At 42.4% G+C, this 18,043-nt stretch overlaps 1 protein-coding gene across 7 annotated transcripts in view; it reads right to left on the bottom strand.

The window, feature by feature from the left end:
* The window catches only part of GHR (growth hormone receptor), a 283,050-nt gene that overhangs the window by 21,194 nt on the left and 243,813 nt on the right, over nt 1-18,043 (bottom strand). For all 7 annotated transcript variants that reach the window (XM_081231817.1, XM_081231816.1, XM_081231813.1 and 4 more), the window contains 3 exons: nt 14,455-14,584; nt 7,512-7,684; nt 2,991-3,169 (listed from right to left, as the gene is read on the bottom strand). In XM_081231817.1, the coding sequence (XP_081087943.1) occupies nt 2,991-3,169; nt 7,512-7,684; nt 14,455-14,584 (482 nt within the window). The remainder of the gene's footprint in view (nt 1-2,990; nt 3,170-7,511; nt 7,685-14,454; nt 14,585-18,043) is intronic.

The following is an 18,043-nucleotide window of genomic DNA, read 5'->3' as shown; positions in this document are numbered from 1 at the left end:
TTAATTGACCCCTTTGGACTACCTGATGAGATTTAGCAGGGGTGCAATGAAAAGTGCCGCAAAGCCAAGTTGGGATGTAGCCCTGAATGGTCGACCGAGTCCCATGCTCCCACGCACCTGGCTCAGAGTGTGCGATTCCTATCAGTGCCTCGGCTGGGACAGAACTACAGGCCATGGACTTTCTGTGTTCAAACTATCGGCACTCAATTTGTGTGCTAATGTTCTGACTTACATCTTTGCTTTTTCTAGGTTGTCAATTTTTTTTTTTTTTTTTTTTTTTTTTGCGGTACGCGGGCCTCTCACTGTCGCGGCCTCTCCCGTCACGGAGCACAGGCTCTGGACGCTCAGGCCCAGCGGCCATGGCTCACGGGCCCAGCTGCTCAGCGGCACGTGGGAACCTCCCGGACCGGGGCACGAACCCGCGTCCCCTATATCGGCAGGCGTACTCCCAACCACTGCGCCACCAGGGAAGCCCCTAGGTCGTCAAATTTTTGTTTCAGGTCTCCTCCACACTCTTAAAAATGATTGAGAATCCTAAAGATTTTGGTTTTTTGGGGTTATACCTATCACTATTTACCATACTAGAAACTGAAAATGAGAATTTTAAAAATACTAATTTCAAAATTAAAATAATAGATTTTATGTTAACATGTTTTTATAAAAATTATTGTACTTTCTGAAACAAAGTTACAGTGAGAAAAGTGACATTGTTTTACATTTTTGCAAATCTCTTTAATATCTGGCTTAATGGCTGTATTTTTACAACTGTCTCTGAATTAAAACTGCTAGGATGTGTTGTTTTGGTTGAGGTGCATAAATAAAACTTGGTCTCACAGATATATAGTGAGGAAGCGGAAGAGATATTTTAATACTCTTTTCAGATAATTGTATATATTCTTCTTTAACACCAACAAAAAAACTCAGTAAGTGGTATTTTCTTAAAGGTTAGTTGCAATGTGGAATCTGAAACTCTATCAATGAATCTTTCACACTTCATTATATTAAAATCCACCATTCCATCTAGTACTTTGAATGGATCATTTCCCCATGTGTGGTTTTGGTTACAGTATGTACTGGTCATTTGGAAAATATTGTTCACTGAGTTATGCATATTTTCTAAATGTTCACACATTTCACTATACAATATTTAAAAAAAACCCTCACTTTTGCTTATATCACCATTGATCTCATTAGGAGATCTTCAAAGGTTGGGGAAGCTATCAAGCTCACAGCTGCAGATGGCAAGTTTTCCAAAATTCGAATTTAATTTTGAAAGCTCAAATTTTCTCATTGGCAACAAATACTGTCAATTGTTTTTCCTAAGTGTTAAGTTCACTTTTTCAAGAAATGTTGCCAAGTATTTGCCAACTCAAATATGAAAAACCATCCAGCTGTTTATCAGTTATTCTTTCAAAGTAAAAATGGTATTCCAAGCAAAAAGCAGCTAGTTCTAGCAGGCCACTCAGGTGTTTAAATGCCTTTTCTCAAGATAACCAACCACACCTCAGTATGTAGCTGCAGTGCTTTATGTGTACTTCCCATGTGTCACACAGAAGATTAAAAAGCTACATACTCAGAAGTCGTGATTTAATAAAATTAATAATACATGCAGCTTCATCGAGGACATTCTTACGTGAAACTACCTCCCCCCAGCCCTGATCACTGCTTCTTAACTGTGAGTGCATGGTGGTGAAGAATACAGTGACTGTCAGTACGATTTGGAATTACTGCCTTGATTTGTGCTAAGGCAGCAGCAGTGTTTCCACAATTGTGTTTGTACCATCTGTGTAAATCTCGACACAGTGAAAAAAGGAAAGAACATTCTAGTATTATTATGAAAATAGTCTTGAGCTTGTGGACTCCCTGAAAGGGTCCTAGGGACCCTCAGGGGTCCAAAGTTTACACTTTGGGAACTGCTGCCCTGGGGTGCCTAGCACTGTGCTTTGTGCATGGTAGTTATTTCAATACCTGGTTGCTGAACAAATGTTTGACTGAAGCTTGAATTTAGAAAGCCTTGTTTGACTCAGCATCCAGCCAAGCTTTTCTGCACCAAGTTATGGAACAGATATCTAAATTAAAATGATTCCACAAACAGAACCTTGAAGCCCAATATTTAACTGTGCACAGCTGCTCTAAACTTAACTTTCCTCTAATGACAAAACTGGCTTCTTTCTCAGCAGTTCACTGAATGGACAGGGCCTGGTGTCTCAAAATTCTGGGAGTGAGGCTGTGCCTGGCTGCTGGGCACGACCTGGTGACCAGCCAGAATCCACTTGGCTTGGCCAGGCCTGTGGCTGTGGCTAGACTGATTTAGAACTGGTTACATTGGGAGTAGCATGATAATCCTGGTTTCTTCTTGTTGTGTGCCATGTGGACTTTATCGAAGTGCCCAGTTCCCATACACTTGTGGGGTTCAGAGGTCAACCAGTACCATGCCACGTGCTTACATAAAAACCTCTTAGCTTGATTCTCCCTTGAGGTATGTAACAAAACATCCTTCTGAGACCTCTAGGGGATCAATTCCCTCCCCCTCTGTTTCCCTCCTGGAGTCACTCAAGAACTTATTTTAATGGGGGTCTGGTGAAGAGTAGCAACTAAAATCATGGGAGAATATTTAGCCACAGCTCACTGTTGACCTTGATCATAACCCTTCCCATGTTTAGCCACATCCTCAAAGGCAGCAAAGTGGCTAGAGTGCACGATATTGTTCTAAAGTTCAACTGGATACCAATGATGACTGGGGAAATATAGTTTTCCTTTCCTTCCATAGGTTTCTGTATAAAACTCCATGTAAGCATTTGCTGTCTTAAAGAATTCCAAGACGATATTTTACTGATTATATCCATTTTTCTCAAATAAGAAATTAGAGAGCATATAGCATGGGCATGTGGTATTAAGTCAAAAGGAAGTCTATAAATGAGAGGGGGTTGTTAAATTAAAAAGAAGAAAAGTCAAAGGATTTTTAAATGTGAGATGTAATGATATCTTACCATTTTCCACTGGGTCTCATTTACTTCTTTGTATTGCAGTTCATACTCCAGGACTATCCATCCCTTCTGAACATCTGCATTTGGTGGTGGTTCCCATCTCACTTGGATATCTGCATGAATCCCTGTTAAACTGATGTTCAGTAAAGTCCAGTTGAGGCCAATGGGTGGATCTGGTTGCACTGGGCATTTCAACAGAGAATTAGTACACAGACACAGCTCGGTATTAGTGGAATGCTTTCTTCCGAAGAGACTGTTACTTTATACAATTTTATTATTCAAACTCTTAATTCTTCCAATATTCCCACTTTATGGGAGAGTATCATTTTTTTAACATCTTTATTGGAGTATAATTGGTTTACAATGGTGTGTTAGTTTCTGCTTTACAACAAAATGAATCATTTTTAAACTTAAGGATGATCTGTTTTTAACTTAAAAAGCCCCTATAAAAAATGTCTTTTTGAGTTTAAAATCTGGTCTATAGCTATTCTTAAAGATTTGCCATGTTTTACACTTCTTTTGGCTCTGATAGGATTCATACTTTGGGATTTTGGCAAAGGAATTCACTTTAACTCAGAACTGAAGGAAGAGAGAGTCTGAAAGATCTATGGTATTTAAACATGTCGCTGTTTTGGAACCAAGGGTGGAGAAATCTTTTTTCTTCCAAGCTGTATGTGACCTGGGGCAAGATCTTTCTTATTTTCTTTCTCATTTCTTGTCTTTGCCACTTCTGTACGGCTACAGAAGCACAATCCTCCCAAACACTCAGTAAATATTCCTTAGCTTGCCTTCCTAGCCACATGTGATCATTTCTTCAGATATAAAATGAAGGCATTACACTGCTCTCTCAAATGGTAATGAATCAGTGTTTTCTGTGTTTTACTTAACTGCATGCTACTGACCACTGTGGAGTGGATACTACTTTTTAAAAAATGAGAAAGTCCCAATTTGACTAATCATGACCACATTTTGGAAATTAAATTAAAGGGATTTGCAAAATAGCTAAGCTACCCACATCATGATAGTTATACCTCATCTTTCTGGATTTGTTGGAGACTGATGAATTCTGAAAACCGAAGCTTAACCCTTTATAGGACTGAACTATATAAATGTTTTTAATGCAAAATTTTCTCCAACTTATTACTCATGTTGCATCTTACAAATCTTCCTGTCTACTTTAAATAGAGGATATAGAACTGGGTCCTTTTTGAGAAGGCTCAGTACCACCGTTATGAGCATAATAATAACCTCTTCCTTACTTTTATGCTTATTTCTATGTGCCTTAGTTGACACATTACGGTGTGAGAAACACTCTGAGATGTTTAAAAAGCATCTGAAACTGAATGCATTCAAAGGCAAGTCTTCTGCCTGAAGCTTGCTCCTCTTCTACCTTCTCTGGTTCTGTTAATGGTGACTCCATTCCTCCAGTTGCTCAGGATAAAAATGGTCAACTCTTCCCGGACTCATCTTTTTTTTTTTTTTTTTTGTGGTATGCAGGCCTCTCACTGCTGTGGCCTCTTCCTTTGTGGAGCACAGGCTCCGGACGCGCAGGCTCAGCGGCCATGGCTCACGGGCCCAGCCGCTCCGCGGCATGTGAGATCTTCCCAGACAGGGGCACGAACACGTGTCCCCTGCATCGGCAGGCAGACTCTCAACCACTGTGCCACCAGGGAAGCCCCCCGGACTCATCTTTTTTTTCACCATCCCACATTCTGTCAGCTGTACTTTCAAGATATTCCCCAAATCCACCCACTTCTCATCACCTGCATGGCTCTAACCTGGTCCTAGCCGTTATCATTTTTTTTTTTTTTTTTTTTTTTGCTGCATTAGCCTCCCAGCTAGTCTCTTCCTGTGGTCCTTGTCCCCCTTCAGTCTATTTTCAACACAGCCCTCGATACTGTGGACATGGTGGTCACCTTAAGTTAGGTCATATCACTCATCATTTAAAGCCTTCCAAAGGCTTCCTGTCTCACTCCAGATGAAAGCCAAAGTCACACAATGGCTTAAAGGGTACCTTAGCTTTGACCCTCTGGCCTCTGGGATCTGGTCTGTGACCACGCTCCTCCTCGCTGTGTATCCCCTCACTACCCCCTGCTGTTCCTGGAGAGAGCAAAGGCATGCTCCCGCTTCAGGATCTTTACCCTTCCTGTGCCCTCTTCCCTCAGGTAGACACGTGACTGTTCTCTCGTTTCCTTCTTTACTCAAGTGTCGCTGTCTCGGTGAAGCCATGTCTGATAACGCTACCATTGCAACCTCTCCAGCATGCTTTTCTCCCTCCCGATGTTCTCTCTCTTCCCAGCATGGTCTCTTTCCACCCTCACTGGGAAAATGTCCCACTAGGGCAGACGTTTTCTGTCCCCAGCACCTAGAACACTGCCTGGTCCAAGGAAGAGACTCAAAGATTGGCTGAATAAACTGAATGAATGACAAATGCCTAAGTAATATATGACTTTAAATCCAAAGATGAACCCTGTGAGGTCTAGTAGAATGCATTCATAATACATGAGGAAGCTGAGGCTTGTGATTGTCATCTTCAGATCTAGGTTCACCTCGGTTCTTTTTTGTCTCTCACTCTCAGCTCCCTCCCTTCCTGCTTTCATGGTAACTCTGCCCGTCATCATCTTTTGCCTTGATTATCACAAAGTCTTCTAATCCCCATACCTCTAGTCTGTGCTATTCCAATCTACCCTCTACATTGCAGCAAGATGAATTTCCCTGAGACAATAGTACCATGCTGTATGGCTTTGAGGTTAAGAGCATGGGCTCTGGAGCTATGCTGCTTAGGTTCAAATCTCAGCTCTGCCTACCAGCTGTCTGACCTTGAGCTAGTCATTGATCCCCTGCTTTGGGGATCAGTTTCATCATCTGTAAAATGGGGATTATAATAGAACCTATCTCACACAGTTATCATACCTGATCTATGGTAAATGCTTTGTAAGTGTTAGCAATAAATATCCTGAGGTCATTTCCCTGCTTAAGTATCCTCAAATGTACCCCTGGGCAGTAAGGTAAGGTCCAAATTCCTCTGTGGGGTACACAAGATCAATTGATGATTTCTCTGGCCAACGAGTCAGGCCTGCCAAACTGCTCCTGAGTCTGTGAACATTCTGTGCTGTTTGTCACTTTTGGAACTTAGTCGCTGTTGGAAGACACAGTCCATCTTGTATAACTGGCAACTCCTGCAGATGCTTTAAGAAGTAACTGAACTAGTCACCATCTCTGTGCAGCCCCTTCTCATCCCTCAGGCCCAGTCAATCATTCACACCTCTGGCCACAACCTTGGCTTGCTGTGCATTCCACACACCTTGAGTCCGGCACCTATTGTGCTGTATCACAATTACTTGTTGACCTGCCTGATTTCCCTACTTGACTGCGTCTTACTTGTTCTGTAGCCAACACACCCAGCACAGTGCCCGGCTCATGGCAGGCACTCAGTGAAAGTCAGCCAGGTAAACGAGTGGGGCTGGCTCTTGGCAGGGTCAGGGTTAGAACATGGGTCTTGACACAGTAGTCTTTCTGCTACCCATTTAGCCACTAGACAGCTACATCTATTGACGTTAGGGCATATGTATGAGTAGTTCCTCTAAACTGTATAACTGGGTTCTCTTTTCTGCTTGGTACAGTTTTCTCAATCTTCTCCCTCAAAGTCAGGCTATCAGATATACTTGTTTCCATCTGCAACTTCTACCCACACTCTCTCTGTCTCTTCCAGTCTGCTGATGCCTGGGAAACCACACACAAGAACAACACATCTGAGAGAGGCTCCAAGGAATTCCTATAAGCAACAAATGAGCTTTGCGGATAGATTTGAGGCACCAATGTCAGCTACTCATGGTCCTTCTTTGATTCTTTCTATTTAGCTGTTTATACTATTATAGTATAAACATGAATATTCCAATTACGGTTGTTTGTTTTGTTTCATTTCCCCTGTGTCCACATGATGGGCAAGGGATAAGCTGCTTGGATCTTTCACTTCGTTCATTGAGCTGATTACCTCCAGTGTTTGTTTTGAGATCTTATAAACATGTCTTTAAACTGATTTTGGCTGTTCTGTCAATGTAAAATTCCAGAATGATTATGCCTTGTGGTAAAGAAAATCTAGGCATTTATTACAGCAATGACAGAGGTCAAGGCCAATGTATTTCAGTAGATCAGAATATAATAATCATACCAAATCATTAGGAGAGAAGGAATCTTAAGAGTGCATTGAGTTTGTCCCTTGCAGGGGCACACAAGAATACAATCCAGCTTTAGAGACGTTCTCAATGAAAAGACTCCATAAGACTCCTATTCTTTTCTTTACAACATATACTGCCAGATTTTTTTCATGTGAGAGCCAACCCAAGCTCCCTCTGCCCTTTCTCTCTTGTTCACCAGCTGATCTCATGCACTGTAAAGGAGACCTCCATCCCTCTACAGAGTGCAATGACACAGTCTTCCTATTTGCATACACTTGGACTTTGCAGCCTTCCCCACTTATTTAATCTAAAGCCATGTCAAATAAAACACAAACCTGTGATTTACCTATTTCCTCAACAGAGAAACACTTCTGATCCACAGTATCACCATTGCTAGTTAGCTTGATACAGTAGGGGATCCAAATGGAGGTATAAGATGAATTAAAGTAACAGCTGTTTTCTCCAGCAGAGACATAATCGGGGCATTCTTTCCATTCTTGAGTCCATTCTTGAGTGCTCCTGAAATGGAGGGTAAAAAAGGATGAGTTGTTCCCCCAAATCACGCCATAGCTTAAGCCAAAGCAAGGTGCTTGGCAGTCAGATTCAATAAACTGGGACACAACTATGATATGAGCAAGTATCTTAATGGCACCATTTCCAAGAAGTAGCACATCTGGGGATTGATGATCAGTGTCTGTAGACCGATAGAAGGCCATTTGGTACTTCTGCCTATACTAAAAGCATCCCTTCATTGACTGAGTATAATGTGCCAGCTCCTAAATTAAGTGATTTATTGGTAGGTACTTCACTATCCCCATTCTGCAGATGAGGGTTCTCAGGCTTACAAAGGTTTAAAAATGTTCCTTTATTAAAATACTGCAGAGAGTCAACCCCCAAACTATAGAGATTCCCAGAGAACAGCTGAGTCTTTAAACCTGGGTATTCCCCCAACTTATGGTGGAAGAAACTGAGGCAGCATGCTGATGGTATTCTGCAGGCTGTGACGTGGAGATTTGGGTGGCCCTGAAGTGGAAAACTGGCTACCGCCCTACTCTGAACTGCTGCATCCTGTGTCCATCTCCCCAAAGCTGTCCATTGTTTGGGGGGGATGGTTTCCTGTTGCCTTGAACTCCTTCCCATTCTCCTAATTTTTTTTCCTTAATTACATGAAGAGCCATGGGAACATTTCAAACATGCGGGACATCCAGGTAACCTTTAAGAAACATGGGAGTCCTAGGATTTTCCCTTCTACTTATAAAAGAGACAAAAGCCATGAACCCAGAAATTCAAAAAAATTCTCCAAACTGAGAAAGCATTTTTCTTCTCCATTTTGTAAATAGAAATGGACATTTAATTATAATATCAAAAAAAGGAAAACAAAAATGGGCTGAACTGAATCAATGTGTTTGCCTATCACTTCCTTTTTTGGTTTCTCTACAAAGAACAAGTTCATCTTTTCCTATATCTTCGATCAGATAAGAACAAACAAAACAAGTCATGAAGGATAGATGGACACAAGGAGAACACTGAAGAAATCAGAAAAGCTACATCTCCATATTTAAATTCTACCATAGAGTTATTCACCTCTATCCCACTCTACAGAAAGCATCATTTACCCAGATGACTTAGAACAACAGCAGGATGTGTGTTGAAGAAAAAAGAGATGCCAGGAAGTTCACTGTGGGAGGACGTCAGTTTGGGGAAAGGATATTCCCTGATCAGCTGCTAAGGGGACCTTAACAAAAATGCAGAGCAATCAAAAGATTGCTCAGACTCAAGTCCATCCCAGCAGGAACTGAGCAAACATGTGAGACAATGTGACACAGCTCTCCTCCCATTTCCCATCTGCTTGCCTGACTGAATGAGTGAATTCAGCAAGCCACCATTGGGTGTCTCCAATGCAAGCAGTATGTAAGCATTATAGCTGGCACTAGCACTGTGTGGCTATAATGATTAATAAGACTTGATCACTACCTTCAGGCTAGAAGACGACTCAGAAATTACCATCTGAGTACTTTCTTTTTCTGTCTCCTTTATTCAGTATACTGATATTTCATAAGCATTGATTATATATAAAACACTGTGCCAGATATTATGTGGGATTCAGGTGAATTACTCCTGCCTCAGGGGAATGACCGAGAAACTGTATTACAAAGCAGTGTGGCTAAGTGTTTACACATAGTACTCACTGGAGTTAGAAGAGGGAATGATTGCTCTGGCTGTTCATGGAAGGCTTCAAGGTGGAGGTGGTGTTTTTAGCAATCTTGAAGATGGGTAAAAGTTTAACAGATGGCAATAGGGAAAGGAAGAGAGGGAACAGAAGGCAATGGAATAATTGGGAAAAACTTTCTGAAATTAGAATTGCTACTTAGGTGGGGTAACTGATTATTTACTTACTCTTCACTAGGCTATCGGCCGAGAAGGGGGTTTATAAGTCAAGGAGACATAAAGCCAGGTAATGTGTGGCGGAGGGAGAAGGGGGTAGGAATGACCTTGTGTCGGCTGAGGCGCTGGGGGCTGGCAGGCCAGACTGTGGAGGTCTGTGAGCATCACCCCAGGGGGGTGGGTGCTGGGCAGCAGTGGACAACAAGGACCCTGCAGGCTGTGGGAAGACAGGATGAAGAGCTGGGAGAAGACACGTTTCCTTCTTTACAGCTGTTTCCCAAGTTTGGCACGAGGAGAAAAGTTGTGTAACATCAGGGGGTCCTTGAGACAGCTGCTCGTCAGCTGTTGGAAAGAACTTGGGATTAACATGGACAGTGAACTGTTGCTTAATTTCTGGTTGAGATTCTCAAAAGCTGCACACTCTTGGATGAGAGGGAGCTTCATCTCCGATGGGAAAATTAAGTGGGTAGAGGGTAGAAGAATCGTGTGTATTGTGTGTATGTGTTTAGAATAGGAAAAAGATAAAAAAGAAGTATCGATAGGTGGCTCATTGAACTATGGTATGGTTTATTTTATCTTGGCTTTCAAACAAAATAAGAGTATAGTAAAGAGAATGGTTTAAGAGATTGCCCAGGAAATGAGGCTTCCATATAATAGTAAAGGACATATCACACGTCTTTAGCATAATTGACAGTATTAAAGTTACTATTAAAACATTCTAGTGCTTAGCAGGTCTGGATTTGTAATAGGGAGGTTAGCTCTGCGTATTTCACACAGTTTCTCAACTTTGGCTTGTCAGCACCCTGGTCCCCATGGGGACTGTATGAAAAACACTGTTTAGATTGTCCCCTACCCATTAGCTCCACGGAACAAACAACTTAAAGCACTTATCTTAAGCACAATAGATCCGAAAGAGCTAGTTCAAAACACAACTCCCAACCCCCTTCCCCTCACTAACTGAAGTTGAATTTTATTTTAAATACATATTTAACACTTCTTTTTAAACTATTAAATTTAGAGAAAAAAAAACCAAACAAATGGGGGCTTCCCTGGTGGCACAGTGGTTGAGAATCCGCCTGCTGATGCAGGGGACACGGGTTCGTGCCCCGGTCCGGGAAGATCCCACATGCCGCGGAGCAGCTGGGCCTGTGAGCCATGACAACTGAGCCTGCGCGTCCTATGCGTCCAGAGCCTGTGCTCCGCAATGGGAGAGGCCACAGCAGTGAGAGGCCCGCGTACCACAAAAAAAACCCCAAAAAACAAAAAACAAATGGACTCACAAAACAGACGCTCTGTTGCCTGCCTTCACTGGGTTGAATTTCTCCACAGATGACCAAAGCCCGTTTATGGAAGCTACTCCCTACACTTAAGTGCTTTAGGTTTGCTCCCAGACTGGCAGACTGGCTTGTGACATACAGGTGAGAACTATAGCAAGAGTCTATCAATAAAAATCCGAATAAAGAGCAGAAGAAATGCTTTCCACTTAAAGGTAACCAATTGGAAGAGAAATAAAAATAAATAAATAAAACATCAATTATGTTCTAAGGGCAACTGTTTTCATTATCTCCACATCGTGCGTTTTAGGCTTAAAATTTAACATTTTCCTTAAAAAAAGAAAAGAAAGTAAAACTGCTCTTTCTCCTTTCTAATTTCCCCCACCACCTTGCATGGAAAAGAAACTTTCTTTTCAAAAGCCAGGGTAATCTGGGGAGGGGGTTTGGTGGGGTTGGGGGAGAGAGAATCTTTGAGACTGAGTCTTCACACGCCCACTTCTTTGAAAACGAGGCACCTGCAGGCAAAAGGCTGAGAGCAGAACATGCTGACAGGCTCCCAGAGGCTCTTTTTGCCAGGCCTGTGATTTGCATTCTTGCTGAGTCCCCTCCAAGCTCAGAGGCTGAATCGGGCACGGTCTCCATCACAGGGTGGCACAGACTGTTCTGAATTGGCTGCCTCTTCCCCCAGCTGCCTCTGAGCCCATCCTCTGGGCCTGATGTGTTTAGATTCCCTTGTGCTTTAGCTACCAAGGCCAGGCCGGGAGTGCATCAGCCCCCTCCTTCTCCTCCCCGCCTCCGGTGCTCCGGCTCTGGATGATATCATGTCACAGTTTCATCTCTGTATCAGGGATGGGGAGTCATGACTCTATAGTCGCAGGAGTTGCCTGGGAACTGAATTCTAAGAAACAGTGACAAGAGTCAGAAAATGCATTTGTATTTTCCGCTTTGTGTAAGTGGGTAACATGAAGGCAACACATTTGTACTCTAATTGGTGCAGTCCTGATAATGTATACTCCTGATACTCCTAATTCCCTTAATTCTCCCCTTTCCAGAGAAACTGGAAAGGTTTCATGTTATTTTGGCTAAGATATTCAAAATAGCTAAATGCTTATAGAGAAAACACAAAACACTGATTTTGCCAGTTTGGTAGGCCCTAATTATGAGGTTGTACTTAGGGGGTTTGAGGATGTGACAATTTCTTCCCCTGGGATCCCAAACTCTACTAGGACAGTAATTGATGACATCTTTCTGAACAGATCCAAGACTTTCCCCCCACCTCATCACACTTTCAGTGGCATCTCTACTGGCACAGGGCTGGGTTTGGACTAGGGATGCTGAAAAGCCTGGACTGTGCAGAGAAGGCCTGGAGGCAAAGGTATGTGGCCCTGATGGATGAGGGTAAGGGACAAATATATATTTGTGAAGGCTGCATCCTTTTGGATCTTTTTGCTCAGGTTCAAAGTTGGTGAATATTAGGGTGGTGAAAATCTGTTTTCATAAAGTGGGCCCAACTGCTATTTCTTTCTTTATTTTAGTTAATTGTGCCAGTATGAATAACTTATTTTGTTTTGATTGAGCTCTAAGTTGCTGAAGCAAAAGTATGAAAATTGAACCTACTAAATCTCTCTTCATTTAACAATCATTTCAGAAGATATTCAAAAGTGTTACCAGACATTTTAGCTTCCTGTCCAAATGTATGTATACAAATCGGCTTTGTCAACTGGCCCCTACCTCTCTGCAGTATCAGCCGTGCTGGGAAAAAAAGTGCATTTGGTGCCCAGCCATCTCATCTTTGTGTGCCCTTTGGGGTACATCTGAGAGACCTCTCACACACCTGGAAGCTGACTAAGGCCAGTCCTCGTTGCTAATTCAAAGTATTTATTTGCAAATTAAGCATCCAGCTCTGCATTAAAAATGGTCTTATAGCACACCAATAATCATAAGCAGTAAAGAATCAAAAATCACTTTTATAGCCCAGCTATTAGAATTCTATATTATTTTAAATTATTATCACGCTACCAATAATAAGAATAGCAGCTACCATTTATTCAGTACTTACTATGCTTGTCACCAAGCACCGCGATAAGTGTTTTTCATGGATTAGTTAATAGAACCCTCACAAGAAGCCATGTGGCAAGGTCTATTATCTCCGTTTTGCAAATGAGGCGGCTGAATTGTTGACAGACTGACTAATCTGCCCAGCATCACTCTGTGAGCGAGGGCCGGAGCCAGGCTGAAATGCGAGATGGTTGGCCCTGAGCTCATGCCCTTAACTGCCTGCTGCCTCTACCTTTCCTTTCCCCGCTCCTCTGGGGGATTAACAGCACCATCCTTGGACAGATGACCACCACCAGATCAGGGGTCTCCACTAATCTTGCATCTTGGCTTAGGCCTTCCCTGGGGGTTGGGTGGAAAAGAGGAGATGATAGAGTGTTTGAGCCTAAAATTCTAAAAGCAAAAAGGTACAACCTGAGAGTAAACAGAAATGGAAGTCGTGCCAGGTGAGGGGTAAGAAATAAACGACTCGGGTGGTGATTATGTTGAAAGACCTTTGTTTCACTCTCCCCCTGTTATTTTACAGGACCATCAGTAAAAATGGAAGAGATAAGTATCACAGTCCCTCACTGAATGTAACTAATTTAACAGGGACACAGTCTATTTTCTACCTAGGAACCAGTCTTTTAAAACACACATCTTTAAAAAAATTTTAAAAATCCCTATGGCTTCCCACCACAGAGAAAGTAGGCTGTGCCGTGGCCTGCAAGGCTCGTCTCAGTTTGGCCCTGCTAACCTTCTGACTTCTCCCCCATTACTCTCCCTGTCTTCCACCTTATACCATCCAGCCTCCTGCTTTCTTCCAACCTGCCACATTGGCCTCAGGGCCTTTGCACTTGCAATTTCCTCTGTCTGGACAGTCTTTCCCCCAGATACTCACATGGCCTCTCTCACCTCATTTATGTCTCCGATATAATGCACCACAGAGAGGCCTCCGATGACCTCCTCATTTAAGATGTCACCCGAGCTCCTGACATACACACACACTCATGCACATTCACTTTGTTCACTCCCATATGCTCACGCACATTTACACAGACACTCATGCACAACCACACCCCGCACACTCTCACACAGATTCACACGCGCATACCCACCCACCTTCCCACATTCATGCAGTCACACTTGTACCCACTTTTATACACTCACACACATTCTTGCACTCACAAACATGCTCACTCATACCTTCACACACTCATCCTCAGACACTCTCAAGCACATGCATATATTTACACAGTGCTAACATTCTTTCTGGCTTTACTTTTCTTAACCATGTTGCCAGCTGACATTTAATTTTTTAATTAAAAAATTTTTTTGTCTGTCTTCCCCCACTGGAAACAAATCTCCATGAGACCAGGGACTTTATCTTTTTGTAATCACTACTGTATCTCCAGGGCCTAAAACAGTACCCAACATAGAGTAAGGGCTTAATTAATATTTTTGAATAAATGAATGGGTGAATGCATTTAGGTCATCAAAATAGATTATTTGCATTCCTACCACTGCATGTGACTCAATACGTTTTAATGAGAAAATCCGTGGAAGAGAAAAGTCAGAAAGGCGTGAAGCCTGCACCTTCTGATATAGAACAGCTGTATGGATCCTGGGCTCTGTAAACCGTGATGAACCCCATCTGTCCAGTGGCATGAAAAAGTCTCTAGTTCAGGTGAACGGCACTTGGTGAATTTAGGCTTCCCGGAAGAATCTGCAGAATAAAAAGAAAAGGCAAGACGTGATATCGGGAGGGTAACAGATGGTCCTAATGAAACACACACTTAAAGCGGTCAAGAACAACCACTTCCTCTAGAAATGCTGTTTGCCTGGGTCGCAGCTACAGAACTGCTGGTTGCCAGTTATTTCTCTGTCAGCCCCGATTCCAGGGACAAACAATTTTGTCTTTATTTCCGACATTATTTCTTGGGGCCTGTTTAAGAAACCAGAGCTAGAGATGAGGATTTGGGCCCAGGTAGTTTAGTTTATTTGGAGGGTGACCCCAGGAAAGGGAAAGAGGGACGTGGGGAGGGGAAAACAGCTAACAAAGTGTATGCTCTTCGGCTCGTGCCCATAGTGGCTGACGGGGGTCCAACCCCACAGAGGTCCCTCTGAGAAGCTGTGAAGAGTGTGCCTTCCCTGTGTCCTCGACAATGATGGGAGCCCAGGGTGTTTATCCACCAACTCCCATCGGTTGAGGGCTGCCCTGGAGGTGTTAATGCCACTGAACTTCTAGGCTGCACCTGCACATGGGCTGAGGGTCCTCACCTGACTTCTGAGAAACCTAGGCAGGCACCTGAAGTGTGCCCAGCAATGTGCATGGTGGCAGCTGCCCACCATGGATGGCTGCATTGGCACCAGGTGGGCCCCAGAGAACCACAGAGGCTTTTCTCTTTTTACAGATGTTTGATAAAAAGTCGCTAATGTTTGCATTCTTTTAAAAGATTCAGCCAGTAAACTCACTAAATAGGTATCATTAAATAGATACCTACTTTCAACAACTTGTGCATATATATACACGTGTCAATTCTAATTTGGGAAGTGGAGAAAGACTCCTGTGTGTTAGGATATTAGCTAAACTCCTCTGCATCTATGAAAACTGCAGCTATGAATGTGCAGCAGGTCTAAGGTAAAACCAATTTTTGTATATCAATTTTCATTGTTCTTCTGACTTCCATGGCCATTTTGGAGACTGTGGTCAATGTTTATGAACCCACTCAGAGCACTGAAGCACTGGAGCCTGTGTGATCTATTACAAATGAAAAAGGTGTATGTTTCTTTAGGCAAGCACCTATTATACAGTAGAGTTTCTGGAAAAGTTCCTTTTTCGATTAGCCGAAGCACTGGAAGTATTATCTTTTAGATCCTTCCAGAAAATCAGTGCTAAATAAGTCACATTTAAACAACAACTAACATGTTTTAATGTCTGCAGGGTTGAGGGGAGGATTGCACATTCTGACTGTTTTTTTGCACAGATTGTGAGAAGAGGAAATACACCAGATTTCAAATTGAGAGTTTTGTGATGTAGTCCCAGCTCTGATACTACTTATCCTTGAACTTCTCAAGTCATTTGGACCTCAGTTTTCTCAATAGAGAGGCTGGAATAGATGAGATCCAAGGTACTATACAACTTCACTTTTACAATTAAGTGACATATATAACCACTAATAACAATCTACAGAATCAAAACATAATTTTGGCATTGGAGCCCAAACCACCAGAGAACACCAAAGGCAAACACCATCCAGGTTCCTATATTCCCTGTGCAATAAGCCTGCCACATAATGGCAAGAATAATAAACCTAATCTGAAAACTTGGAACATGAAGGGGAAAAAAAAAAAAAACTTTGCTAGCTGGGGGAAAAAAAACTTAAAAAGAATTAATTTGAAACACATTTCGCTTGCTTAAACTTACTACTCTTGTTTATTCTGTTTCCTTTTAACTCCATATATATAGAAAGCCCCATATTATCCTGCATTCTAAATAAGAAATAGGAAATTGATGGTTGTGGTGCTCATGTGATGAAATACGTTCCCACAGAGGAATCCCGATGTAGGCGCAGTGCAGCAAAGCTACTTTTTTGTCTTTTTTAATGTCTGTCTTTCATTGCCTGCCTTCCTTTCCCTACCTTCCTCCTTTCTTTCTCCTTCCTTGCACCCTCCTTCTCTCCTTCCTTCCTTCTTTCTTTTAGGGCTGGGTATGTGCTGCTAGGTGCTGTAGCAGACAGCCTCTCAGATGGCCCCAGGATCCCTGCCTACTTGAAACCTCCTTGAAGGATCCCTGCCTCATTGAATCCTCTTTGAAGGATCCCTATCCACAACCTTGAATATTTCCTCCCCTTGAGTAACTTGCCTCGAACCTATGGAATATGATAGCATTGAGGGGATGTCACATCTGTGATTAGGTTACAAAAGATTGTGACTTCTGTCTTGCTAGCTGACTTAGTCTCTTGCTGGTTTTGCTGAAGCAAGCTTGCCATGTTAGTGAGAACCACAGGGCAAAGAATGGAGGGTGGCCTCTGGTCCACAACCAGCAAGACGTTGAGGCCCTCAGTCTAACAACCCTCCAAGAACTGAGTCCTGGGAAACAACCGTGAAAGTGAGCATGGAAGCCGATCCTTCCCCATTTCAGACTTCGGATGAGACCACGGCCCTCGCTGGCACTTTGAGTGCAGCCTTGTGAGAGAATCTGAGGCAGAGGACCCAGCTGATGGATTAATTTGGAGGATGGATAGGGAAAAATATTAACCATAGTAAATATCTGAAGGCTGTTGATATATTGATATAATAAACAAATTCAATATATATCAGAACTTCAGAGCAGTGTTTAAGAGTGACATAAACCACTTTTCTTAGCAAATGGAATATGTCACAGTGAGTGTGGGAAAGTGGGTAACTTCTCTTTTGGAGGCAAGAAAAACTGTAATACAACTGGCTGCTTCCCTCTTGCTCAGACACGTCCTGCTTCAGCTGTTATCACCGTGGCTGAAGACATTCAACCTTCCTCAAGTCCAGTTCCTTTGAGTCATGCTCAGGTTTCCCAAGTCTGAGAGGTGCTGGCCTAACCTAAAATGAGCACCTGTCTATTACATCTGAAAATCCCAGTAGAAACTTGTTTTGTGTTTCACTATGAAGGCAATAAATGGTTACCATACACTCAGGTCCTCTCTGATGAGCCACACACAGTCATTTCTAAACTAGAAATACTTCCTACTCTCTTGTGATGTTTCTTTAGCCTAAACCTACAGACAGAGTAGTACACTCTTAAAAACATCTCTTAAAAGAATGTTTCAATGGACAAGAGAAACTACCTTTGGCCCTTAAGTAATTCTAAGAGAAATGAGTATTCCATTCAAGTGGTCCCACATCCTGAAGAAATGTTAATGTGTTAACACTGATCAGCATTCAGAAATCTTGACAATAACCTTGGGATTCACTTTTATTCTCTCTTTGGAGCTTTCATGTTGAAAATAAGGATTGTAGTGACCTATTTACTTTGTTATCATTACTATGTTTCATACATCATGCTACATATTATTACATCATGTTGAATATTTATGTAATCTCCTTTAATACTGCTAACAGTTCTAGAAGGTGGGTACTATTTCCACTTAGACATGGGTGAAACTGGGGTTCCGAGAAGTTAAGTGAGTTGCCTATGTTTATATTGTTG

Source organism: Mesoplodon bidens (genome assembly GCF_964165515.1).
Source record: "Mesoplodon bidens genome assembly, chromosome: 4".
NCBI classification, from domain to species: domain Eukaryota; kingdom Metazoa; phylum Chordata; class Mammalia; order Artiodactyla; family Ziphiidae; genus Mesoplodon; species Mesoplodon bidens.
Note: the sequence above shows the minus strand (reverse complement) of the source record. Positions and strands in the feature narration are given on the sequence as shown.